This window comes from Ranitomeya variabilis, chromosome 3, assembly GCF_051348905.1.
Source record: "Ranitomeya variabilis isolate aRanVar5 chromosome 3, aRanVar5.hap1, whole genome shotgun sequence".
Taxonomy (NCBI): domain Eukaryota; kingdom Metazoa; phylum Chordata; class Amphibia; order Anura; family Dendrobatidae; genus Ranitomeya; species Ranitomeya variabilis.
In genome coordinates, this window is record NC_135234.1 from 74,506,325 (window position 1) to 74,534,243 (window position 27,919).

Sequence of the window (27,919 nt, forward strand, 5' to 3'; positions counted from 1 at the left end):
TCATGCATAAAGGACTGAAAGACTGAAGGGGCATTTGAAAGACCAAAAGGCATCACCAAATACTCAAAGTGGCCCTCGGGCGTATTAAATGCGGTTTTCCACTCATCCCCCTGCTTAATTCGCACCAAATTATACGCCCCACGAAGATCTATCTTAGAGAACCACTTGGCCCCCTTTATGCGAGCAAACAAATCAGTCAGCAGTGGCAACGGATATTGATATTTAACCGTGATTTTATTCAAAAGCCGATAATCAATGCACGGCCTCAAAGAGCCATCTTTCTTAGCCACAAAGAAAAAACCGGCTCCTAAGGGAGATGACGAAGGACGAATATGTCCCTTTTCCAAGGACTCCTTTATATATTCTCGCATAGCAGCATGTTCAGGCACAGACAGATTAAATAAACGACCCTTAGGGTATTTACTACCCGGAATCAAATCTATGGCACAATCGCACTCCCGGTGCGGAGGTAATGAACCAAGCTTAGGTTCTTCAAAAACGTCACGATATTCAGTCAAGAATTCAGGAATCTCAGAGGGAATAGATGATGAAATGGAAACCACAGGTACATCCCCATGCGTCCCCTTACATCCCCAGCTTAACACAGACATAGCTTTCCAGTCAAGGACTGGGTTATGAGATTGCAGCCATGGCAATCCAAGCACCAACACATCATGTAGGTTATACAGCACAAGAAAGCGAATAATCTCCTGGTGATCCGGATTAATCCGCATAGTTACTTGTGTCCAGTATTGTGGTTTATTGCTAGCCAATAAGGGGGAGTCAATCCCCTTCAGGGGTATAGGAGTTTCAAGAGGCTCCAAATCATACCCACAGCGTTTGGCAAAGGACCAATCCATAAGACTCAAAGCGGCGCCAGAGTCGACATAGGCATCCGCGGTAATAGATGATAAAGAACAAATCAGGGTCACAGATAGAATAAACTTAGACTGTAAAGTGCCAATTGAAACAGACTTATCAAGCTTCTTAGTACGCTTAGAGCATGCTGATATAACATGAGTTGAATCACCGCAATAGAAGCACAACCCATTTTTTCGTCTAAAATTCTGCCGTTCACTTCTGGACAGAATTCTATCACATTGCATATTCTCTGGCGTCTTCTCAGTAGACACCGCCAAATGGTGCACAGGTTTGCGCTCCCGCAGATGCCTATCGATCTGGATAGCCATTGTCATGGACTCATTCAGACCCGCAGGCACAGGGAACCCCACCATAACATCCTTAATGGCATCAGAGAGACCCTCTCTGAAATTCGCCGCCAGGGCGCACTCATTCCACTGAGTAAGCACAGCCCATTTACGGAATTTCTGGCAGTATATTTCAGCTTCGTCTTGCCCCTGAGATAGGGACATCAAGGCCTTTTCCGCCTGAAGTTCTAACTGAGGTTCCTCATAAAGCAATCCCAAGGCCAGAAAAAACGCATCCACATTGAGCAACGCAGGATCCCCTGGAGCCAATGCAAAAGCCCAATCCTGAGGGTCGCCCCGGAGCAAAGAAATCACAATCCTGACCTGCTGAGCAGGATCTCCAGCAGAGCGAGATTTCAGGGACAAAAACAACTTGCAATTATTTTTGAAATTTTGAAAGCAAGATCTATTCCCCGAGAAAAATTCAGGCAAAGGAATTCTAGGTTCAGATATAGGAACATGAACAACAAAATCTTGTAAGTTTTGAACTTTCGTGGTGAGATTATTCAAACCTGCAGCTAAACTCTGAATATCCATTTTAAACAGGTGAACACAGAGCCATTCCAGGATTAGAAGGAGAGAGAGAGAGAAAGGCTGCAATATAGGCAGACTTGCAAGAGATTCAATTACAAGCACACTCTGAACTGAGAAAAAAAAAAAAAAAAAAAAATCTTCAGCAGACTTCTCTTTTCTCTCCTTTCTCTGTCAATTAATTTAACCCTTTTAGGCCGGTCAAACTGTTATGGTTCTCAATATCAAGAGAACATAGCCCAGCAAACATAAGAACTAGCTCTTGGAAGGATGGAAACTAAACTGACCATGAACTAAACCTGCCGCACAACTAACAGTAGCCGGGTAGCGTAGCCTGCGTTTTATCCCTAGACGCCCAGCGCCGGCCGGAGGACTAACTAATCCTGGCAGAGGAAAATATAGTCCTGGCTCACCTCTAGAGAAATTTCCCCGAAAGGCAGACAGAGGCCCCCACAAATATTGGCGGTGATTTTAGATGAAATGACAAACGTAGTATGAAAATAGGTTTAGCAAAATTGAGGTCCGCTTACTAGATAGCAGGAAGACAGAAAGGGCACTTTCATGGTCAGCTGAAAACCCTATCAAAATACCATCCTGAAATTACTTTAAGACTCTAGTATTAACTCATAACATCAGAGTGGCAATTTCAGATCACAAGAGCTTTCCAGACACAGAAACGAAACTACAGCTGTGAACTGGAACAAAATGCAAAAACAAACAAGGACTAAGTCCAACTTAGCTGGGAGTTGTCTAGCAGCAGGAACATGCACAGAAAGGCTTCTGATTACAATGTTGACCGGCATGGAAGTGACAGAGGAGCAAGGCTAAATAGCGACTCCCACATCCTGATGGAAACAGGTGAACAGAGAGGATGATGCACACCAGTTCAATTCCACCAGTGGCCACCGGGGGAGCCCAAAATCCAATTTCACAACAGTCCAACCTCCAAGGGCAGATTCAGTTCCTCCGAAAAAATTCAGCTGACCTGTTAGTTTCAAGCTGCTGTCTCCAGAAATTAAGATGATTTTGGAAGTACAACCCGCATTGAACGTAAGATTTAAACGAGAGACACACCTTCGATCCTTAGGCGACTTTGACAGATTCCCCTTAACATGTACCAGGAAGTAAAAGCCATGCTATCACAGATGATGAGTAGTAAAGTAGTGCGGAATAGACAGAGTCCATGGGCCACATTGATAGGTCTCATCCAACAGAAGGACGTATTGTGTCACCATACGAGACGCTTACGCTTTGCCTAGAGTGGAAGAGTCCCGGAAGGCATTTCAACAGGTCAAGTGTTTCACCACCTTAGATCTGGCAAGTGGCTACTGGTTCTTGTAGTTGAAAGAGACAAGCCCAAGACAGCTTTTATTTTACCAATGGGCCTGCACGAGTTCAATAGAATGCCTTTTTGGACTCACCAATGCACCTGAAACACTTGAGAGGTTAATAGAGCACTGTTTGAGAGAGATGAATATTTAATCCATCTTAATCTATCTGGACAACGTTATCGTTCATGCACCCACCTTCGAGTAACATCTACAAAGACTACGACAATTGCTGACCTGTCTACAGGCTCCCTGTCTGAAGTTGAAGCCAGGAAAGTGTAATTTGTTTCAGACAGAAATTGAATATTTAGGGCATGTGGTGCTTTTGGGTAGAGTCAGCCTGGCTGGAAGCAAAGTGGAAGCTGTAAGGAAATAGCCTCCACCGAGAAGTCATTACGGATTGGGAGTCATGCTAGCAGGGGGGCCAGGAACGATTAATAGCACACGGCAGTCAGTCTTTGAGAATCTCTGAATGAAACCCAGATGACTACAGTTCCTTTAAGCTGGAGTTGTTGGCACTCGTCAGGGCCATGACCGAGATGCTGAATACCTCACTGGAGCACAGATCTTAGTCCAGACTTACAATAATCCATTGTCTCGTCCGCAATGTGTGAATCTGGAGGCCCTGGAACATAGGTGGGTCACCCGAATGGCGATGTTTAATTACTCCATCAAGAAGCGTTCTGGCAAAGAATGCTAATGCTGATGCTTTATCTCAAGTCACCCTTCCTGTTTCCGAACAAGAGATGGAGATACCGTCTTAGGTCGAGTGAAACCGGTGGCCTTCATAGCCAAGGCTAATGGAATAACAACAGGCCAGATGGTGTTGCTCAGCAGTACACTGTCCGAATGGGCCCAGACCCAAGATGACGACTGTTAAGGTTGGCTGATCGCACTAAATGTAAATAAAGGTGAAGTGCGATCGCAACCTGTGGTCCACCGTGTGGAGATGTAAAATCGCAGGTAGTGAACAATGGCAGAAGCATGCAGCAAGCAATCTTGAAAGCACAAGGGGTTAAACGTCACCCTGTGTGAAAGTAATTACTCTGATCTGTTAGCTTCACAGAGGGGTAGAAACAGTAATGCGCAGCTAGATGCCAAGCTAATGGAAATTTTGCTGTTCCTTCACAGGAGAGCGCTACCCCCTCAGGGGCAAGGGAACAGGTAATGGACTCAGTCACAGCATATGCTCTTACACGAACTCCTCTCCGGAGGTGCCAGAATTCTAAAGGCTATACGCCCGCCCTGAGCACACGCAAACAAGTCCACACTACCGTAGTGTTCCACACACACACGTAACACAACCGGCGCGCCAAAGATCCTTTTATAGGTTGTGCCAATCAGACAGGACCTTGATCACGGGCCAATTTGGAGCCTGCACAGGACCTGAGCAGCTGACTACCGACCACCAATGAGAGGTTGCCTCACAAGCATGCTCAGTGGAGTGATTTCTGGACTTAGACTCAGGAACGTCTGCTCGCTGCCGCCTATTGCTAGTTACTATAGCTGTAACTGGAGAGCCAGCAGTAAGTAGACAAGCAGCACGAGTCTGAGCAAGAAGATGAGACCGACGTCTCTGCTGAGCAGGCTTCACTGTGGTCGAAGATGAATGGGAGACCGCAGAGGGAGACAAAACTTGGGATCTACCTCGGGCAGTAGGAGAATCCTGGCGCCTAACAACGACCCTGTAATCTGGATGATGAAGGGCTGGCTACTAGAAGGGGAATGGCTGGAAGATTCTGCATCTGTGTTAAAGATGGTGTAATGTATCGGACAGTGTATTTGCCATCAGAGAGAGAAAAGAAGTGGCAAGTCATGATTCCCAGCAGCCTAGCTTGGAGTGTGGCTAAGGAGGACCATGAAAAAGTGCCCATTTCAATCAAGAGAAAACTTACAATTGGATTCAACAATTTATGTATTGTCCTCAATCAACTGCACCCCCTGATCTTGATTATCTACTAGTCAGGCCTGCCACATGAGGGCTACAGTACAGTTTAGTAATGACAGATCACTTTCACATTTTACGGTGGCAGTACCGACCCATGACCAAATTGCAGAAACAGCGGTTAGGGTCGTGTGTAGACACTTCTTTCAGGTATACGGATGTCTGAGATCGATTCACTCTGACAAAAGAGCATGTTTTCAAGGAAAAGTCATGGAAAAGCTCTATGAGATCTATGGCATTTGGGGGTCTTGAACAGCACCATATCACCAACAGGGAAATGACACGCCTGTGAGCAACTTAAAAGAACATTACTGCAGATGCTTCAAACCCTGCACGGAGACAAGAAGTTGCCTGACCTGCTCCGGGCCTACAATAACCGAGTACATAGCAGTACTGGTTACATTCCCAGCATGTTACTATTTGGACAGTCAGGAAGAGAAATGTCCGAACATAACTTGTGTACTCCAACTGAAGAAAAACACTGCACTCAATACTCATGGGTGCAGGAGCACCAAATCCGACTGAAAACTATTCACCATTTGGTAGCAGACAAACAACAAAATCAGTTACCCCAAGACCGTGGTTCAATCCAAACTGAACCATTCACATCTGTGGACAAAGTGCTGGTACTTGGAAAGACTACCATAGGAAAGTTGGATCTTCACTGGGAGTCAGAAACCTACAAGGTATTTGAGCAGGTAATTCCGCATGGACCAGTACACGATGTGAAGCGAGATGACAGATTCGGTCCAGTACACCGACTAGATCAAGATATTCTTCGCCTCTGTTGTTCTAGCAACCCCCTGAGGCAACATCAGACTGCTAGTAGAAGATTACAGTGATGACGAATGGTGGACTGTACTAGTAACACTGAGCCTAACAGTACAGTTGTGACACCAGAACCAGAGCAGCAACTACAAAAAGAGAGAGAAGCTGAAGGCCCTATATAATCCTTGCACCCTTCTGGCTGGCATAAGTCGCAGCAACCCACAGCAGGGTCCTCCCACAAAGTTATTTCCAAAACCACTTTGAGTGGGGCCAGATCTCAGTTGGTGCTGTTTTTGCCGAGACATCAAAATGTTAGTGGGGTGGAATGTAAGATATTAATCAAAGTGTACTGTATTGTTGGAGATTTGTGATGTAACATAAGATCTGGCCAATAGAGGGCAGAGGTGAGAGGATGAAGTTGGGAGGGTCTGTGTGGGAGTGCAACTGTAGCTCCTTGGCAAAAGTCAGAATAGGGAGGTACGACTATGGATCTGTTGTTGGTTACACTGGTAGGCGTAGTTCGGCTTGACATGAGCCAACTCAGTGAGGACAACAAAGTACACACCATCTTGGGCAAGGCCATGTAAGGCCTTCCCTAAGAGCTTCAAGATGGTGTTTCTGATTAATCGGGACTCAGCCCAGCAAGGACCCATATATTTCAGTTTCAGTACCATCTTACATCTGAATATATATGCAAATATATAAATAACCTTTGTAAGGCACCGGTAGCAGTGAAGAGGCAGTGACACACAAAGTTCAAACATAAAAGTCTCTTTAATGCGTTATCTTCACACAGAAAAGGTTCCAAGCATATGACTTCAATGCACATAACTTCAGTGTTCAATTCACTCCAGTTCATAACAGCATCCTTTAGATTGCAGTCACTACCCATGCTAGTCCTCCTCTGACTATTTCCTTGGGTGTTCTGCACCGCTGTATCACAGTCTCTACTCACAGCCATACACAGACCTTGACATCCTCCTGTCTGCAGCTGTGATACACGCCAGTCCTTCCTTCGGTCACAGGACAGTCTACCTCCGGTTCACCTCCGGGCACAAGACCTGTCCACAGCCGTGACCAGTCATCATGGACAGCAGCACCACTGTGTATGCTGTGGGTTGTCTTGTCCCTGACACAACTGAGACTCCTCAGACTCAATTCAAGGTGTGATATATTACACAGATTTACATGCCGATTCATAAATGGTAATATAATTCTAAAATACATTTACCTTGGTCATCTTCTGGAAATGAAGCTGGCAGGAGCTGGAGAGATTTCAAGTGTTTAGGTGTTGCTGCAGAAAGGGACATGATTTCCCCCACAGCTTCATGGAAACCTTCATTAGCGCCATCTCTCAACAACATGGGAAGGTGGTGGTATGCCATGTCATACTGAATGTGCCCCAGTTCATGATGGACAGTAAGAAAGTCTTCCATGTTTATTTTAGTACACATCTTTATTCTGTCGGAAAATAATATTTTTATTAGAATCCCTACTGTTCTAAGTTTGTAATATAGTGCTGACATATTCCACAGGGTTATACAACAAAATCAGTCATTGACCACTGTAGCGCAAGGCGTTCCTGCACGCTGCCCCTCTCCCGCAGCAGGGACTCTGTTATGATCCCAATGGTAGAGGATCTCAGGGTTTTCAGCAAAGTCTGCAAACATAAAAAACCAGCTCATAGGGAGGTGGTAACTGAGCTGACCGTATACCTGATCCTAGCCCACAACTAATAGCAGCCGGGGAACGTACCTACGTTGGTTCTAGACGTCTCGCGCCAGCCGGAGAACTAACTAACCCTTTCAGAGAAAATCAGACCTCACTTGCCTCGAGAGAAAGGTACCCCAAAGTAGATACAGGCCCCCAACAAATAATAACGGTGAGGTAAGAAGAAAGGACAAACGTAAGTATGAACTAGATTCAGCAAAGAGAGGCCCACTATATAATAGCAGAAATATAGAAAGCGGACTTATGCAGTCAGCGAAAAACCCTACAAAAATATCCACGCTGAATTTTCAAGAACCCCCGCACCGACTAACGGTGTGGGGGGAGAATATCAGCCCCCTAAGAGCTTCCAGCAAAAACAGGAATCACATAATGAACAAGCTGGACAAAAAACTGAACAATACAAATGAACAAAAATAAGAAAGCAGGACTTAGCTTATCTTGCAAAAATCAGGACCAGTAGACAGGAGCAACCAGACAAGGACTGATTACATTGATGCCAGGCTGTTATGGTTACCCCAATGACCAGGGAAATAAAAATACAAAACGGACTAGCTCTCGGGTGATGGAAACTAAGGTCGACCGTGACCTGAACCTGACCCAACACTTACAGTAGCCGGGGGATGTACCTACGATGCCCTAGACACCACGCGCCAGCCGGAGATCTAACTACCCCTATAAGAGGAATATACAGGCCTGCCTTACCTCCAGTGAGGAACCCCAAAAGATGATAGTAGGCCCCCACAGATATTGACGGTGAGTTCAGAGGAAATGACATACGTAGGATGAACAGCAGATTTAGCACAGTGAGGTCCGCTTACTAGATAGCAGAAGGACAGGAAAGTGTTACTTCACGGTCGACCTAAAACTCACTATTCAAAAACACCATCCAGAAATTACTTTAAACTCCAGTGACAACTCATGCCACTGGAGTAGTAATTTTCTGTCCACAAGAGCTTCCAGCACTGAAGAGTCACATTGCAGATAGCTGGACAAAAATAGCAAAAACAAGAAACAAAATTCAACTTAGTTGAACTGGAACTTGAGGCAGGTGAATGCAACAGAATGCTACTAGCACATTGTTGGCCGGCATGTGACTAACAGCCAAGCAGCCTTAAATAGGAAACTCCCCTAGAGGGTGGCGACAGGTAATCAGAGATGGAGGAAGGCACATAAGAGACACTACCATAAAAGACCACCGGGGGAGCCCACAAACCGAATTCACAACAGTACCCCCCCCTTAAGGAGGGGGCACCGAACCCTCACCAGAACCACTAGGGCGACCTGGATGAGCACTATGAAATGCACGAACCAAATCGGGAGCATGAACATCGGATGCTGTCACCCAAGAATTATCCTCCTGGCCATAACCTTTCCACTTAACCAGATACTGAAGTTTCCGTCTGGAAACACGGGAGTCCAAGATCTTTTCCACCACATACTCCAATTCACCCTCAACCAACACAGGAGCAGGTGGATCAGCAGAAGGAACAACCGGTACCTCATACCTCCGCAATAATGACCGATGGAAAACATTATGGATATTAAAAGATGCTGGGAGGTCCAAACGAAAGGACACAGGATTAAGAACCTCCAGAATCCTATAAGGGCCGATAAACCGAGGCTTAAACTTAGGAGACGAGACCTTCATAGGAACAAATCGAGAAGACAGCCACACCAGGTCCCCAACACAAAGACGAGGACCAATACGCCGATGACGATTAGTGAACTGTTGAGTCTTCTCCTGGGACAACTTCAGATTGTCCACAACCTGTCCCCAAATCTGATGCATCCTATCAACCACAGCATCCACTCCAGGGCAATCCGAAGACTCCAATTGACCGGACGAAAACCGAGGGTGAAACCCTGAATTACAAAAAAATGGAGAAACCAAAGTGGCAGAACTAGCCCGATTGTTAAGGGCAAACTCTGCCAAAGGCAAAAAGTCAAGCCAATCATCCTGATCAGCGGACACAAAACACCTCAAGTAAGTCTCCAAGGTCTGATTAGTACGCTCAGTCTGGCCATTAGTCTGAGGATGGAATGCAGACGAAAAAGACAAATCGATACCCATCCTGGCACAGAACGTCCGCCAAAATCTAGACACAAACTGAGTACCCCTGTCAGACACTATATTCTCAGGAATACCATGCAAACGCACCACATTCTGAAAAAATAGAGGAACCAACTCAGAGGAGGAGGGCAATTTGGGTAAAGGTACCAAATGAACCATCTTGGAAAAACGGTCACAAATCACCCAGATGACAGACATCCTACGAGAAACCGGAAGGTCAGAAATAAAGTCCATAGAGATGTGCGTCCAAGGCCTCTTAGGAATAGGCAAGGGCAACAACAACCCACTGGCCCTAGAACAGCAGGGCTTGGCCCGAGCACAAACATCACAAGACTGCACAAACATGCGCACATCTCGAGACAAAGAAGGCCACCAGAAGGACCTAGACACCAAATCCCTGGTGCCAAAAATTCCAGGATGACCTGTCAACGCGGAAGAATGAACCTCCGAGATAACTCTACTGGTCCAATCATCAGGGACAAACAGTCTACCAGGCGGACAGCGATCAGGCCTATCCACCTGAAACTCCTGCAAAGAACGCCGCAGGTCTGGGGAGACAGCTGACAATATCACCCCATCCTTCAGGATGCCGGTGGGTTCGGAATCACCAGGCGAGTCAGGCTCAAAACTCCTAGAGAGGGCATCCGCCTTCACATTCTTGGACCCAGGCAGATATGACACCACAAAGTTAAATCGGGAGAAAAACAACGACCAGCGCGCCTGTCTAGGATTCAGACGCCTGGCCGACTCAAGATAAATTAGATTCTTGTGGTCAGTGAGGACCACCACCTGGTGTCTAGCACCCTCAAGCCAATGACGCCACTCCTCAAACGCCCACTTCATGGCCAGAAGTTCCCGATTTCCCACATCATAATTTCGCTCAGCGGGCGAAAACTTTCGGGAGAAAAACGCACATGGTCTCATTACTGAGCAGTCAGGATCTTTCTGCGACAAAACTGCACCTGCTCCGATCTCCGAAGCATCCACCTCAACCTGGAACGGAAGTAACACATCAGGTTGGCGCAACACAGGAGCGGAAGAAAAGCGGCGCTTAAGCTCTTGAAAGGCCTCCACAGCCGCAGAGGACCAATTAGCAACATCAGCACCCTTTTTGGTCAAATCAGTCAAAGGTTTAGCAATGGCAGAAAAACCCGCTATAAATCGGCGATAGAAATTAGCAAAACCCAAGAACTTTTGCAGACTCTTCAAAGAAGTAGGTTGCATCCAATCACAAATAGCCTGGACCTTGACAGGGTCCATCTCCATAGATGAAGGGGAAAAAATATATCCCAAAAAGGAAATTCTCTGAACTCCAAAACTACACTTTGAGCCCTTTACAAAAAGAGAATTAGCTCGCAAAACCTGAAAAACTCTCCTGACCTGTTGAACGTGAGATTCCCAGTCCTCCGAAAAAACAAGAATATCATCCAAATACACAATCATAAACTTATCCAGATATTCACGGAAAATATCGTGCATAAAGGACTGAAAAACGGAAGGGGCATTTGCGAGACCGAAAGGCATTACCAAATACTCAAAATGGCCTTCAGGCGTATTAAATGCGGTCTTCCACTCATCCCCCTGCTTAATCCGCACCAAATTATACGCACCACGTAGATCGATCTTAGTGAACCACTTAGCCCCCTTTATACGAGCAAACAGATCAGTCAGTAAAGGTAACGGGTACTGGTATTTAACTGTAATCTTATTCAAAAGTCGATAGTCGATACAAGGTCTCAATGAACCATCCTTTTTACCTACAAAGAAAAATCCTGCCCCTAGTGGAGACAACGAGGGGCGAATATGACCCTTTTCCAAGGATTCTCTGATATACTCCCGCATAGCAGTATGTTCAGGTACAGACAAATTAAACAAGCGACCCTTAGGAAACTTACTACCGGGGATCAATTCAATAGCGCAGTCACACTCTCTGTGGGGAGGGAGAGAATCAACTTTAGGCTCTTGAAAGACATCATAAAAATCTGACAGAAATGCTGGGATCTCAGAGGGAGTAGATGAAGAAATAGGAACCAAAGGTGCATCCCCATGAATACCCCGACATCCCCAGCTCAACACAGACATAGATTTCCAGTCCAAGACGGGATTATGAATCTGTAACCATGGTAATCCAAGCACTAAGACATCATGTAGGTTATATAATACAAGGAAACGAATAATCTCCTGATGGTCTGGGGTAAGACGCATAGTCACTTGTGTCCAATATTGTGGTTTATTGCTAGCCAAAGGTGTAGAATCAATACCCTTCAGGGGAATAGAAACTTCCAACGGCTCCAAATCAAACCCACAACGCTTGGCAAAGGACCAATCCATGAGACTCAGAGCGGCGCCAGAATCCACATAAGCATTCACAGTCACAGATGATAAGGTACAAATCAATGTCACGGACAAAAGAAATTTTGACTGCAAGGTACCTGTAGAAAAAGATTTATCAACCTTTTTATCAACCTTATTTATACGTTTAGAGCATGCTGATATAACATGAGCTGGATCTCCACAGTAGAAGCACAATCCATTTTTGCGCCTGTAATTTTGACGTTCGCCTCTAGACAAAACACGATCGCATTGCATATGCTCTAATGCCTTTTCAGAGGTCACCGCCAAATGGTGCACAGGTCTTTGCTCAGAAGACACCGCCATATGGTGCACAGGTTTTTGCTCAGAAGATACCGCCATATGGTGCACAGATTTTTCCTCAGAAGACCCCGCCATATGGTGCACAGATTTGCGCTCCCGCAAACGCCGATCAATCTGGATAGCCAATTTCATGGCATCATTCAGACCTGTAGGCACAGGGAACCCCACCATGACATCCTTCACGGCATCAGAGAGACCTTCTCTGAAATTAGCTGCTAAAGCGCACTCATTCCATTTAGTAAGCACCGACCATTTACGGAATTTCTGGCAGTATATCTCAGCTTCATCTTGCCCTTGGGAAAGAGCTATCAAGGCTTTCTCAGCCAAAATCTCCAAATTAGGTTCCTCATAAAGCAACCCCAAAGCCTGAAAAAACGCATCTACATTCAACAACGCAGGATCCCCTGGCGATAATGCAAATGCCCAACTTTGTGGGTCGCCGCGCAGTAGAGAGATAATAATTTTAACTTGTTGAGTCTGATCACCAGCAGAGTGAGATCTCAGAGACAAAAACAATTTGCAATTTTCTCTGAAACTCAAAAACCGGGATCTGTCTCCGGTAAAGTATTCAGGCAGAGGAATCTTAGGTTCAGACATTGGAGCACGTATAACAAAATCTTGTAGGTTCTGTACTTTTGTCGCAAGGTTATTCAAACCTGCAACTAAACTCTGTGGATCCATGTTTCAAATGGGTGTAACCCAAGCATTCAGAGGTTAAGAGGAGAGGAGAAAAAAAAAAAGGCTGAAGACTGCAGTTTAAGCAAGGAATACAAATGATCAAACTAAGGTGCACTTTCAAACACAGAAAAAAAAAACCTTTTCTCCTCCTTCCTGCTTTAGTGCATATTTTAACACATAGATTTTTTACCGGCCGGCCAAACTGTTATGGTTACCCCAATGACCAGGGAAATAAAAATACAAAACGGACTAGCTCTCGGGTGATGGAAACTAAGGTCGACCGTGACCTGAACCTGACCCAACACTTACAGTAGCCGGGGGATGTACCTACGATGCCCTAGACACCACGCGCCAGCCGGAGATCTAACTACCCCTATAAGAGGAATATACAGGCCTGCCTTACCTCCAGTGAGGAACCCCAAAAGATGATAGTAGGCCCCCACAGATATTGACGGTGAGTTCAGAGGAAATGACATACGTAGGATGAACAGCAGATTTAGCACAGTGAGGTCCGCTTACTAGATAGCAGAAGGACAGGAAAGTGTTACTTCACGGTCGACCTAAAACTCACTATTCAAAAACACCATCCAGAAATTACTTTAAACTCCAGTGACAACTCATGCCACTGGAGTAGTAATTTTCTGTCCACAAGAGCTTCCAGCACTGAAGAGTCACATTGCAGATAGCTGGACAAAAATAGCAAAAACAAGAAACAAAATTCAACTTAGTTGAACTGGAACTTGAGGCAGGTGAATGCAACAGAATGCTACTAGCACATTGTTGGCCGGCATGTGACTAACAGCCAAGCAGCCTTAAATAGGAAACTCCCCTAGAGGGTGGCGACAGGTAATCAGAGATGGAGGAAGGCACATAAGAGACACTACCATAAAAGACCACCGGGGGAGCCCACAAACCGAATTCACAACACCAGGCACTGAACTAAGAATCCAGGAAGTTTAAATAGGAACACCCAGGGTCTAACGAACCAGGTGACTACAAACCTGGGGAAAGAATATCCAAGTGCCATACCACTAGTGACCACAAGAGGGAGCCAAAAAGTATGGTTCACAACAGTACCCCCCCTTTAAGGAGCGGTCACCGAACCCTCACTAAGACCAACAGGGCGATCAGGATGGGCAGCGTGAAAGGCACGAACCAAATCGGCCGCATGAACATCAGAAGCGACCACCCAGGAATTATCCTCCTGACCATAGCCTTTCCATTTGACCAGATACTGAAGCCTCCGTCTAGAGAGACGAGAATCTAAGATCTTCTCCACCACGTACTCCAACTCGCCCTCAACCAAGACCGGAGCAGGAGGGTCAACAGCAGGAACCACAGGCACAATGTACCGCTGCAACAAAGACCTATGGAACACATTGTGAATGGCAAACGACACAGGAAGATCCAAACGAAAAGACACCGGATTAAGGACCTCCAAAATTCTATAAGGACCAATAAAGCGAGGCTTAAACTTAGGAGAGGAAACCTTCAGAGGGACATACCGAGAAGACAACCAAACCAAATCCCCAACACGAAGTCGGGGACCCACACCGCGGCGGCGGTTGGCAAAACGCTGAGCCTTCTCCTGTGACAACTTCAAGTTGTCCTCCACATGATTCCAAGTCCGCTGCAACCTATCAACCACGGAATCCACCCCAGGACAGTCAGAAGGCTCAACATGACCTGAGGAGAAACGAGGATGAAAACCAGAGTTGCAGAAAAATGGCGAAACCAAAGTAGCGGAACTAGCCCGATTATTGAGGGCAAACTCAGCCAATGGCAAGAAGGTCACCCAATCATCCTGATCCGCAGAAACAAAACATCTCAAATAAGCCTCCAGCGTCTGATTAGTTCGCTCCGTTTGGCCATTAGTCTGAGGATGAAAGGCAGACGAGAACGACAGATCAATGCCCATCTTAGCACAAAAGGATCGCCAGAATCTGGACACAAACTGGGATCCTCTGTCAGACACGATATTCTCAGGAATGCCGTGCAAACGAACCACATTCTGAAAAAACAAAGGAACCAGATCGGAAGAGGAAGGCAACTTAGGCAAGGGCACCAAATGGACCATCTTGGAAAACCGATCACACACCACCCAAATAACAGACATTCCCTGAGACACCGGAAGATCTGAAATTAAATCCATGGAAATGTGTGTCCAAGGCCTCTTCGGGACAGGCAAGGGCAAAAGCAACCCACTGGCACGAGAACAGCAAGGCTTAGCCCGAGCACAAGTCCCACAGGACTGCACAAAAGAACGCACATCCCGTGACAAGGAAGGCCACCAAAAGGACCTAGCCACCAAATCTCTGGTACCAAAAATCCCAGGATGCCCTGCCAACACCGAGGAATGAACCTCGGAAATAACTCTGCTGGTCCATTTATCAGGAACAAACAGTCTGTCAGGTGGACAAGGGTCAGGTCTACCAGCCTGAAATCTCTGCAACACACGTCGCAAATCAGGAGAAATGGCCGACAAGATTACTCCCTCTTTAAGAATACCAGCCGGCTCTGAGACTCCAGGAGAGTCAGGCACAAAGCTCCTAGAGAGAGCATCAGCCTTCACATTTTTCGAACCAGGCAGGTATGAGACCACAAAGTCAAAACGGGAGAAAAACAATGACCAACGAGCCTGTCTAGGATTCAGGCGTTTAGCAGACTCGAGATACATCAGATTTTTGTGATCAGTCAAGACCACCACACGATGCTTAGCTCCCTCGAGCCAATGACGCCACTCCTCAAATGCCCACTTCATGGCCAACAACTCCCGATTACCAACATCATAGTTCCGCTCAGCAGGCGAAAACTTCCTGGAAAAGAAAGCACATGGTCTCATCACAGAGCAACCAGAGCCTCTCTGCGACAAAACAGCCCCTGCGCCGATCTCAGAAGCATCCACTTCAACCTGAAAGGGAAGTGAGACATCAGGCTGGCACAAAACAGGCGCCGAAGTAAACCGACGCTTCAGCTCCCGGAAGGCCTCCACGGCCGCAGGAGCCCAATTAGCAACATCAGAACCTTTCTTGGTCATATCCCTCAGAGGTTTAACAACGCTAGAAAAGTTAGCAATAAAACGACGGTAGAAATTAGCAAAACCCAAAAACTTCTGAAGACTCTTAACAGATGTGGGTTGAGTCCAATCATGAATAGCTCGGACCTTGACTGGGTCCATCTCCACAGCAGAAGGGGAAAAAATAAAACCCAAAAAGGAAACCTTCTGCACTCCAAAGAGACACTTTGAGCCCTTCACAAACAAAGCATTATCGCGCAAAACCTGAAACACCATCCTGACCTGCTTTACATGACAATCCCAATCATCAGAAAAAACCAAAATGTCATCCAGATAAACAATCACAAATTTATCTAGATACTTCCGGAAGATGTCATGCATAAAGGACTGAAACACTGAAGGAGCATTAGAGAGCCCAAAAGGCATCACCAAGTACTCAAAATGACCTTCGGGCGTATTAAATGCAGTTTTCCATTCATCTCCCTGCTTAATGCGCACAAGGTTGTACGCACCACGAAGATCTATCTTGGTGAACCACTTGGCACCCTTAATACGGGCAAACAAGTCCGACAATAGTGGCAAAGGATATTGAAATTTAACCGTGATTTTATTCAGAAGCCGATAGTCTATACAAGGTCTCAAAGATCCGTCTTTCTTGGCCACAAAAAAGAATCCCGCACCAAGAGGGGAAGAGGATGGACGAATATGTCCTTTCTCCAAAGACTCCTTTATATAAGAACGCATCGCGGCATGCTCAGGTACCGACAGATTAAATAATCGTCCCTTAGGAAACTTACTACCAGGAATCAAATCTATAGCGCAGTCACAGTCCCTATGAGGAGGAAGAGCACTGGACCTGGACTCACTGAATACATCCTGATAGTCCAACAAATACTCAGGAACTTCTGAAGGAGTGGAGGAAGCAATAGACACTGACGGGGAATCGCAATGAATACCCTGACAACCCCAACTTGACACAGACATAGCCCTCCAATCCAAAACTGGATTATGGGCCTGTAACCATGGCAGACCCAAAACGACCAAATCATGCATCTTATGCAGAACAAGAAAACGAATCACCTCCCGATGTTCAGGAGTCATGCACATGGTCACTTGTGTCCAATACTGCGGTTTATTCTCCGCCAATGGCGTAGCATCAATCCCTCTAAGAGGAATAGGATTTTCTAAAGGCTCCAGGACAAAACCACAGCGCTTGGCAAACGACAAGTCCATAAGACTCAGGGCAGCACCTGAATCCACAAACGCCATAACAGGGTAGGAAGACAATGAGCAAATTAAAGTCACAGACAAAATAAATTTAGGCTGCAAGTTACCAATGGTGACAGGACTAACAAACTTTGTTAGGCGTTTAGAGCATGCTGATATAACATGTGTAGAATCACCACAGTAAAAACGCAACCCATTCTGACGTCTATGATTTTGCCGTTCCGTTCTAGTCGGAATTCTATCACATTGCATTAAGTCAGGTGTCTGTTCAGACAACACCGCCAGAGGATTAGCGGATTTGCGCTCCCGCAAACGCCGATCAATTTGAATGGCCAGCGTCATAGAATCATTCAGACTTGTAGGAATGGGGAAGCCCACCATCACATTCTTAATGGTTTCAGAAAGGCCATTTCTGAAATTTGCGGCCAGAGCACACTCATTCCACTGAGTAAGCACGGACCATTTCTGAAATTTTTGGCAATACACTTCAGCTTCATCCTGGCCCTGAGAGATAGCCAGCAAAGCCTTCTCTGCCTGAATTTCAAGATTGGGCTCCTCATAAAGCAATCCGAGCGCCAGAAAAAACGCATCAATATTTGCCAATGCCGGATTTCCTGGCGCCAATGAGAAAGCCCAATCCTGAGGGTCGCCCCGCAAGAAGGAGATAACAATTTTAACTTGCTGAGCTGAGTCTCCAGACGAACGAGGTCTCAAAGATAGAAACAATTTACAATTATTCCTAAAATTCCTAAATTTAAATCGATCTCCAGAGAACAGCTCAGGAATCGGTATCTTCGGCTCTGACATAGGACTGCTAATAACAAAATCCTGAATGCCCTGCACACATGCAGCAAGCTGATCCACACTAGTAATCAGAGTCTGAACATTCATGTCTGCAGCAGAGCTTCAAGCCATTCAGAGGTAAAGGGGAGGAAGAAAAAAACAAAAAAAAAAACTCAGAACTTCTTTTCTTTTAATCCCACTTCTGCAATGCATTAACTATTCACTCGGCCTGGCATTCTGTTATGATCCCAATGGTAGAGGATCTCAGGGTTTTCAGCAAAGTCTGCAAACATAAAAAACCAGCTCATAGGGAGGTGGTAACTGAGCTGACCGCATACCTGATCCTAGCCCACAACTAATAGCACCCGGGGAACGTACCTACGTTGGTTCTAGACGTCTCGCGCCAGCCGGAGAACTAACTAACCCTTTCAGAGAAAATCAGACCTCACTTGCCTCGAGAGAAAGGTACCCCAAAGTAGATACAGGCCCCCAACAAATAATAACGGTGAGGTAAGAAGAAAGGACAAACGTAAGTATGAACTAGATTCAGCAAAGAGAGGCCCACTATATAATAGCAGAAATATAGAAAGCGGACTTATGCGGTCAGCGAAAAACCCTACAAAAATATCCACGCTGAATATCCAAGAACCCCCGCACCGACTAACGGTGTGGGGGGAGAATATCAGCCCCCTAAGAGCTTCCAGCAAAAACAGGAATCACATAATGAACAAGCTGGACAAAAAACTGAACAATACAAATGAACAAAAATAAGAAAGCAGGACTTAGCTTATCTTGCAAAAATCAGGACCAGTAGACAGGAGCAACCAGACAAGGACTGATTACATTGATGCCAGGCACTGGACTAAGAATCCAGGAAGTTTAAATAGGAACACCCAGGGTCTAACGAACCAGGTGACTACAAACCTGGGGAAAGAATATCCAAGTGCCATACCACTAGTGACCACAAGAGGGAGCCAAAAAGTATGGTTCACAACAGGACTCTGACTTACTCACCGCTGCGGCCCCTGTCCCTCTCTTCCTCCTTCTTCCTTGTCTGCTGCTGCCCGGGGTGTGCACACAGCTCTCTCCTTCTTAAAAGGGCTTCGTGTACCATCCTAAAGTGTTCCTAACCAATGGCTAGGAGACATTTATTATTTAAGGCACATCCACCTTCATGGAGGTGCCTGTGCAACGTTGTTAGTCTGTTGCTAGTTCTCAGGTCCCAGACCTGCCGTGCCAGTCTGTACATCAGCTGGATCTACCAGCACCTGCCGTGCCAACCTGTGTATCAGCCAGACCTACGCGTACTTGCTGTGCCAACCTGTGTATCACACAGACCCATCTCCACCGGCTGTGCCAGTCTGTATCAGCTGGACCCACCAGCATTTGCCGTGCCAGCTGTACCAGTCCGCACCTGCCTGTGCCTGCCTGCATCAGCTGTTCTTTACCTCCGGGCCTTTCCAGATGCCAATTGTGTATGCAGTTCTATACTGTAATACAGGATGGATACCAACATACAACATGTTCAAATTTTCATGTAGATTATCGAAAAGTACATCACATATAGGTATGTCAATGATGTCCAAAGATGGATATGCATAAGGAGATATTACAGTTTTAGCAAGTAAAATGTATTCAATGTACAATAAATGTATATAATTTCCCAACATACATAAAGTTTAAGAAATCAATTGTGGAAGTTATAAGTACAATTCGCTTCTTAAAAAAGCTAGCCTTTATACGGCTATGCTGAATGAAAGATGAAAAAATTCTGGCTCTTGGAAGTAGGAGAGGAAAATAAGAGAGCAAAACTGAAAAAAATCACTGGTCCATGTGAAGTTAATAAGAATTCTGTTTCTTTGAAGGGGATAGTAATCTGCCCGGATCATGTGATGGACACACAGAAGGCCATGTGTCGATCAATCATAGATACAGCTGTCACACTAATCTAGGATCGAGGGTTGTGGGGCACATTCTGGAAACCTTGTCTTGAGTGCCAAGAGATCTTCTCATGCTCCTCCCTGATAGTGCGACAAGATTTAATAAGTGTACTTACGGGAACCTGACAGCATGTATCAGACATTGCATGATTTCAGACAGTTGTGTTTAACTCTTGAACACTGAGGGATTTAAAAGCCTCAGTCAGACGGGTGGGTCACCGATGGCTTCTCCGTTCCTGCTGCCAATGACTGACAGGTTTCTCCCTACACGCGTATGCAGGGAGAGATCTGTCACTTAAGGGGAGCGAGCGGAAAGAAGCCACCGGAGACCGAGCCACACGACAGGCTAGTCGGACAGTCAGAGTTAAAAAGTTTCAGAGTTAAAAATCCCTGGCTGAAGTTATGCTGCCAGTGTCTTATAATCTGCCCATGGATCGAGCAGCATGTAACAGATGTTGAATTCTTTAAAAGAATGGGTATTACCTAAAAAGGATCCTACAGCTTTCAACTATTTTATGGTGGTTAGTTATTACTGTATATGAAAGCAGTTCTAAAACATTTAGGCATAATCTTTTTCCAGAACTCTAGCGTAAAACTGTGTTGAAATATTGCAAAAATGTTCCCGTAGTTGCATCAACACTTTTCAACTTTTTGCATCTTTAGATCAATTCCTGGCAACTTTTTCAAAAGTGAGTGGAGCTTAATCAGGAAGGTGTGTGACTTAGCACAACTAAGAAATTGATCATAACTTATGCCACAAAGGTGGAGGCAAATGTGGCAAAAATGTACTCGACAGCTGAAATTAGCATCAAATTTAGTAACAAGCACATGTCTCTTAATAAATGTGGCACATCTTATAGCAGTACATCTTTTATCAAGAACGCCTTAACTTTTTCAGTAGTTATTGTTAATAAGTCTTAATGCTTAATACCTAAAATCATTCATTCCCAAATCCCAGGCTGTGGGGTGGCAGACCACTTTCCTCCCATCACTGGGCTCCACAAGCATAGAATTATTCCAGAAGTTTGGGTTCAGAGCAAACAGGTCAACAGACATAAAAAATTCCTCTGCTTCTTTGAACATCTTCTCCACTGTCCATCCCTGTAAAATTCAGAAAAGATACATAAGCCACAAACATGAAGTTGAAAACTATTATTTCAAATAATGAGGTTTTAGAAGAAAGGGTCTACTTTATTCCAGCACCACATTTCTCCATGGGATGTGTCTGTCGTTGCAGCTCATCTATATTCAAATGCTTAAAAAATAAAAAATAAAAATAGAGAGAGAAAATGTCTCAACTGCAGCGCCAATCTATAGCGCTACAAGGACTTCATTTGGTATATGTTATGTATTATGCCCTGGTGCTGCTGTTTGATGGGAATATTCCACCAAAGAATCAATGGATGACACAACAATCTTTACATAATTCATTTGCAATAGGGGATCTGTTGTATCACTCCATGAAACATTTATTTTATATTATTATGTCTGTGTGCATAAAGCTTAAAAGAGGCAGTTAAAAGGTGCAATTAGGTCATTGGAGGGCGAGTCCCACTGTAATATTCCCCTCTGCAGAATCTATTTATAATTTTCAGTTGTTTCTGAGCTAGTGGGTAGAAATGAGTTGCTGTTGTGTCTTATAGAGATGTATACAAAGACATGAGGGATTTGTCTGCTGTGTAGCGAATAGTGTGAAGTAACAGTATGGAAGACATAATACAGGGGTACTGAGCAGTGTGGCTGTGAAACCAGCAATGAAATTAAGCAAATATATAGCAGGAGCTGGCTGTCTCCATAGAATTTAATATTCTCTGTGGCCTGACACCTCAGTGTGCTGGCAGGCAGTCTTGCTGTGATCTAGACAGATTTGAGTCATTTTTCAGAGTGAGAGATGAAGGGTGAGTGGCTCATAAATGAAAAAGAAGATTACTCTGATAAGATGTACTTCAACGTTTTTATTATTGCCTTGTTTTCCTGTTTTATGCACAGTTTATTAAAACAATGACCATTTAGAAGGTAAAAAAACCTAAACAAGTATTATTACCCCCTGAAGCCCCGGCCACTACAACCCTGCCACTCTGCTGCTCCCCGAGCTTTCCTCTGACAAGGCTACAGCGGTGATATAATGGCTACATCAGTGGCCTCAGCAGTCTTGTCCTGTCTGTCTCGGCATGACCAATGATTGGCTGCCACATTCTCAGGGGACATCACCAATGCAGCACTGTTACTGTAAGTAATGATTATTTTTATATTTTCAAGCATATCCTTCTCATTGTCTTTTTTGGTAATGACCTGATGAAGGGGACAGATCGTCCCTGAAACGTGTTGAATAAATCAGATTTTCTTATCTGACCCGGGTGGTTCCTGTGGATTTCCACTTCCCACTTTTCATTGTTCCTCACTGTATCTCAGCTCCTGAGCAGGACGCCTGGAGCAGGCAGGAGGTGCTGCAGCGGTCCTGGACCTCCGTCATTCAAAACGTAGCATCAACGTTGTGCTTGTCACGCACAACGACCAGAGGTGAGTTGAACATCTCTTCCCCCCACGGCATATGTCTTATGACATTCTTCACATGGAGCGCCCTTTCTTTTGGTTTATTTTTCATTGTCTTTTTTTAATGGATGACTCCTTTAAGGATCATGAAGTTTGCAGTATTTACTTATGGCAGAGCATGTGTTAAAGTATATTGGGATCCAAACATGGATTTCAATTGTCAGGCCCCATGATTTGAGAATCATACCAATAGAATTTCATTTTTATTCTGTTGTTATATATTGTTTAATTGCTATGCAACAAGGTTTTCTTTCTTGAAGTTTGTCCTTTCTCTGTCTGTCTCTGAAGTAGCTCTGATGTCAGTAACCCCTTCCTTCTTATTCATTCTTCTTCCTCATTCTCCATCAATCAGCCATCTTAGAAGCTCATGTGCACAGCGCTGTTTCTGAAAAGTCTTTTTTACCTGCTCTATGTGTGCATATCTTCAAGATTTCAGCTGGAAAAGAAACCTTCTTCTGGAATCTTCATACGTCCCTCCTAAGTTGAGTTACAACTATCTGAGGACATTACTACGTGTGAGTACGAAAACAGCCTAAAAATGGTGTCTCACACTGCCCTATGCTTGCAGCTTAGTCAGGGAGTCAGAATATTAATTATGATAATATCATTTTTGCAAACTATGATGAATATATCAAATATTATAAACCCTAAGGGCTCATGCAGACATCCATGGATCTGGTCGTAATGTCCACCGGCCACAGGCCTGCCGATTCGGAGCTTCATATAAATACATGATCCGGCCTGTCAATACATTACAGTCCGTGTTAGGATCAATTTGCCTGAGCGTCTAAATGAGCCCTAACACACAGGGTTTCTACATGTAGTTATATTAAGTAGTTTTTTCTGTATTTTTTGCCATCAAATCTAAAATCTAAAGTCATACCTGATCAACCATTGTATTACTAACATCAATGCTTTCTCTGTCTGGATAAGGTACAACCAGAGGGTATAAATTTGTCCAAAATCTACCCCACATGTCACCTAGACAGAAAGAAAGGAACAGAATAATTTGGGTAGTAATAATAAGTATATCATATCTCTTATGTAAGTGTTATATATACAGCTCTGGCAAAAATTAAGAGACCACAGCAAAATGTTCAGTTTGTCTGATTTTTCTCTTTATAGGTATATTTTTGAGTAAAATGTAAATTGTTCTTTTATTCTATAAACTACTGACAACATGTCTCCGAAGTTCCAATCAATAAATTTTGTATTTATTTTCTGAGAATGAGAAATAGTCAAAAAAAACAAAAAATGCATTTTCAGCGCCCCAGAGTCCTGGTCGTTGCAGTACTGAAGCTCTGCCGCTAAGGGGGGCTATGGTACGTCTGATGGCACTGAAGGAGTTCATCTGACCAGGTATCACATACACCAATACATTTCACAGTCGGGCCTCCAGGGGGAGCTAAGGGTCCTATTTATTAGGCCACTCCTCACCTGGTGGGTAAAACTGGGGGTCAGGCAGGAAGTTAGAAAAAAAGCTGACTGGGTTGGAACCAGGCAACACCTTGTGGCAGAGGGTGTTGTGGGGGAAGATTCGGTAGGGTCTCTGTCAGGTTTGGGACCCTGACAGAGGCCTGGCAACGAGAGAGAACGTCATGGGACCGTGCCTGCTCAGCATAGCGGCGGTGCCCTAAGAAAGGATCAGAGGCGAGATATATTGTGCTGAGTGAAAAACGAGATCAAGGCAAGAAGGAGAATACCAGTAGGAGTCGTGCTGTAAGACCGAGGCAACATCCTACTGAGGCGCACAACCGGCGACCGGAACGCCGAGGAAGTATTTCTATATATAGCTTCAGGCAATACTTCAAACCAACGTCAGTCATAGGCGGGCTGTCTCACTTAAATCACCTAAGAAGACATAGGGGGCAACCTGTGGAGAGGGGCGACTCTAGGGTCCCGGAAGAGCTCCGAGCCTACCCGTCATACGGGTGCGTCCCAACCATAACACCGGGAGGGACGGAGGATTAGCAGAACATCATCTAATCGAGTTGTGAGGGAACACGAGAAACAGACACAACAGTTGTGGGGACTATCCCGTAAGCACAGCAGGGGAGGACCACAACACATAGCGCAAGCAGGAAGGCACAGATTTCCACCTGCAAAGGGAACTCTGGAGGTGCCATTGGACCGGCTGGACTTGCGCAGCCTGGTTGACCGTATTCCGGACTGAGGACCCAGAGATCTTCAGTAAAGAGGTAAAGAGACTGCAACCTGGTGTCCTCGTTATTTACTGCGACCGGCACTTCACAACTACACCACCATTCACTACTCTAACACGGGACGTCCCCCTGGCAGGCAGGGCCACGGACCGGGTCTAGCCACCGTGACAACCCCCAGAACAGAGACTCAGAGGCCCGGTACCGGGTACCCCTCGGCCCTGCGGCAGTGGGGGCGCTCCATTTTTGGCGTCACGAACAGGATCTACTTAAGCCTGAAGAATCAGGTCATGTGTGCCTTGGAACTGTGATTTATCGTGCTTGGACTGTGCTTTATTGAGAGAACTGTGTGCTGCCATTACTACAAGGATTACCGCCAAAACCGCCGCCATTGCAGCGCTGAGGAGAAGCGCAGGAGAAGAAGAGGGGCGTGGAGTGGGCGTAGACGAGCTGGAGAACGCGAAAGACAATGGCCGCCCAGTCTAAATATTTCTGCACCGTGAGGACGTGTCCGTCAGCAGCAGAGATCCGCCTCCTGATCCTCAATGGAGGGCGGAGACCGAGAAAACGACACCGCCCACGAAGGAGAGAGCGGGAAAAGGACCCGGAAGTGACCCAAGTGGAGGACGCCATGGCCAGCAGCTCGGAACCCGAAAGTGGGGTTGAAGCAGAAGTCTCCCCCAACTACCCGGATGAGCACCGCAGCCAGTTCTCCACGGACAACACCGATCTCTTACAGGCTGAGATGGAGAACTTGATCGACCAGCTCCTTCAGCTGAACGTGAAGGCCCAGGCTCCGCACCAGGTAGCGCCGGAAGAAGGTCCTCAGGCGTCGGATCCTGCACCTTTACCGGAGCTACCGCTGAGATCCTCGTCGACACCGCCAGAGGAACCCGCCGCGGAGGAGGAGCCTGCATCGGCTGGTGAGTCCGCCGACCCCGTCCCGCCGGCCGAGGGCTTGCTAGTAGGCCCCGTTGCGGCACCCCCTCTCCCTGGAACCCATAGACTTCAGCGCCTGTTGCCATGGGAGGAGCCCACGGGTCTGGAACACCGCCTGAAGGCCCCGATTCCACCCACTGCCTTGCTATGTGAGGTCCGTGCAGAGCGCACAGTGTGCCGCTGGGTGAACCCAGGAACCAACCTTATGGGGTTCCCCGGGGTGAAGACCCAGGAGGGAGGGATGGTACAGGCCCTAAGCTGGGAGGAATACCAGGTCCAGGTAGAGCAGCAATGGGAGGAGAAACAGAAAGAATACCAGGCCGGGCTAGAGGCCTACCACCAAAAAGACTTGGCGGTCAAGGACCGGGCCCGCAAGGACCCCACCGCTCACCAGGCCCCGCGCAGGCAGGGCACCGTTGTGGCCTTCAGGCTCCGCGGAGGTTGGGGCTTCATTAAAGAGCCGGGCCTGTATGCGGAAGTGTTTGTTAATCGGAGGGATGTCGAGTCTCACTTGAGGGAGGGTCACCCGGACCGGGACCTCCACCCAGGGGACGAAGTTACCTACACCCGGCACTTTGGGGAGAAGGGATGGTTCACTTTAAATGTCCACAAGAGAAAGCCGATGGAACCCCCGACTAAGGTGCCGGAAAAGCTATCTCCCGTAGCCAAGGTGCCCCCTTGTGGCCGGCCCACAACCACCCCCAAGACCACCGTGGTCACTCCAACATGCGCGGTTGCGAAGACCACGACCTGCAGAATTGTCACCTCCACCGCCGTCGTGGCCCAGGAGACACCTCCTCAGGTGACCGGTGTTCCTGCTGCCCCAGAACTGAAGACAGTGGGTACGCAGACCCCCAGGTGGGACAACACCCCCCTTACGCCGTACCAGGCGGAGCGCAATACCCAAAGGGATTGCCTCCGCCGGTGGTGCCTCCTGAATGGTTCAAATAAATGTCTTAATCTTCTGCATATGTAAATAGTTCTTCAAACTGTTTGTTTTCTGCTACGTTGCTGCTAAAACCCGTCCAGGGTTAACTCTTAAAGGGATCCCTTTGTTGACCCGGGATCCCTATTGCTTTTTGGTTGCTTTTCTACCTTTTGCTCCATTACTAAGAAACTACTGGAATCATGAACAGTGCATGATACAAACTCCTTGTAAATAGTTTGCACCTTCTTAAAGGTGCTCCTTACTGGTTTTACATACAAGAAGGACTCTTTGCGACGATACGGTTCTTGGAACCCGCACCGGAGTCCTTACTGTGTATGGACTGGTAGCTGGAGAAGCTGCGCTACCTCATAAAGACTTGGTCCCCTCTTAAAGGGGATGTTTATCTGTTGCACTTATGAGTAGTATTACCTTAAGACAGTAAAGTGGCAATGATGTTTTGAAAGAGAGAGTAATAATGCTAATGTGTAGAAGTTAAAATGTAACTACCTAGTTAATTGTAAGAGCTGTTTAATAATGTTGCTAGTAGATGAGGACAGGAAGTGAACCCATAGGGGTTAGTGGTGAGTCCTCTTGGGAGCCATACAGAGATGGCTCATTGATCCTAAACTGAAAGCTGGATGTTATGTTCTATACTGTGTATAGTGGTGGAAGGGCAGTAGGCCCGGGCAGAAAGGGGCGGTCCTGCATAGAAAGGAGAGGCAGTAGGTCTGGAGCAGCTAGGACAGGCGGTCCTGCAGACTTAAAGAAGGAGAATGAAGTTAATTGCCTTATAATGTGATTATAAGAAGGTCTTTGGTGGATGCAGAGTGTACGTCCTTAAAGGCAATGTTAAATTATTGTTCGAGAATTTGCAAGTAGAATTCCCGGTTGGGTAAGAAAAGTTATTTATACTAAGTTATTCAAAGTATTTAACCAAGTTTGTAACGTTCAAGTGTCCTCACCTCCCATAAAGGGAAGCTCTGTTAAAGTTTACTTGTTATTGCACTCACAAAAATTGTATGTCTTTTTGCTAACCTGTATTGTTGTTTTCTTCCCAGTCCAGGAGTACTGGATTTAACCGGGGGGGAGTGCAGCGCCCCAGAGTCCTGGTCGTTGCAGTACTGAAGCTCTGCCGCTAAGGGGGGCTATGGTACGTCTGATGGCACTGAAGGAGTTCATCTGACCAGGTATCACATACACCAATACATTTCACAGTCGGGCCTCCAGGGGGAGCTAAGGGTGCTATTTATTAGGCCACTCCTCACCTGGTGGGTAAAACTGGGGGTCAGGCAGGAAGTTAGAAAAAAAGCTGACTGGGTTGGAACCAGGCAACACCTTGTGGCAGAGGGTGTTGTGGGGGAAGATTCGGTAGGGTCCCTGTCAGGTTTGGGACCCTGACAGAGGCCTGGCAACGAGAGAGACCGTCATGGGACCGTGCCTGCTCAGCATAGCGGCGGTG

At 46.1% G+C, this 27,919-nt stretch overlaps 1 protein-coding gene across 1 annotated transcript in view; it reads right to left on the reverse strand.

Moving 5' to 3' along the window:
• The window catches only part of ACE2 (angiotensin converting enzyme 2), a 98,261-nt gene that overhangs the window by 29,976 nt on the left and 40,366 nt on the right, over positions 1-27,919 (reverse strand). The window contains exons 7-9 of the mRNA XM_077294183.1: positions 23,318-23,415; positions 20,813-20,982; positions 7,012-7,241 (exon numbers count right to left, since the gene is read on the reverse strand). Of these exons, the coding sequence (XP_077150298.1) occupies positions 7,012-7,241; positions 20,813-20,982; positions 23,318-23,415 (498 nt within the window). The remainder of the gene's footprint in view (positions 1-7,011; positions 7,242-20,812; positions 20,983-23,317; positions 23,416-27,919) is intronic.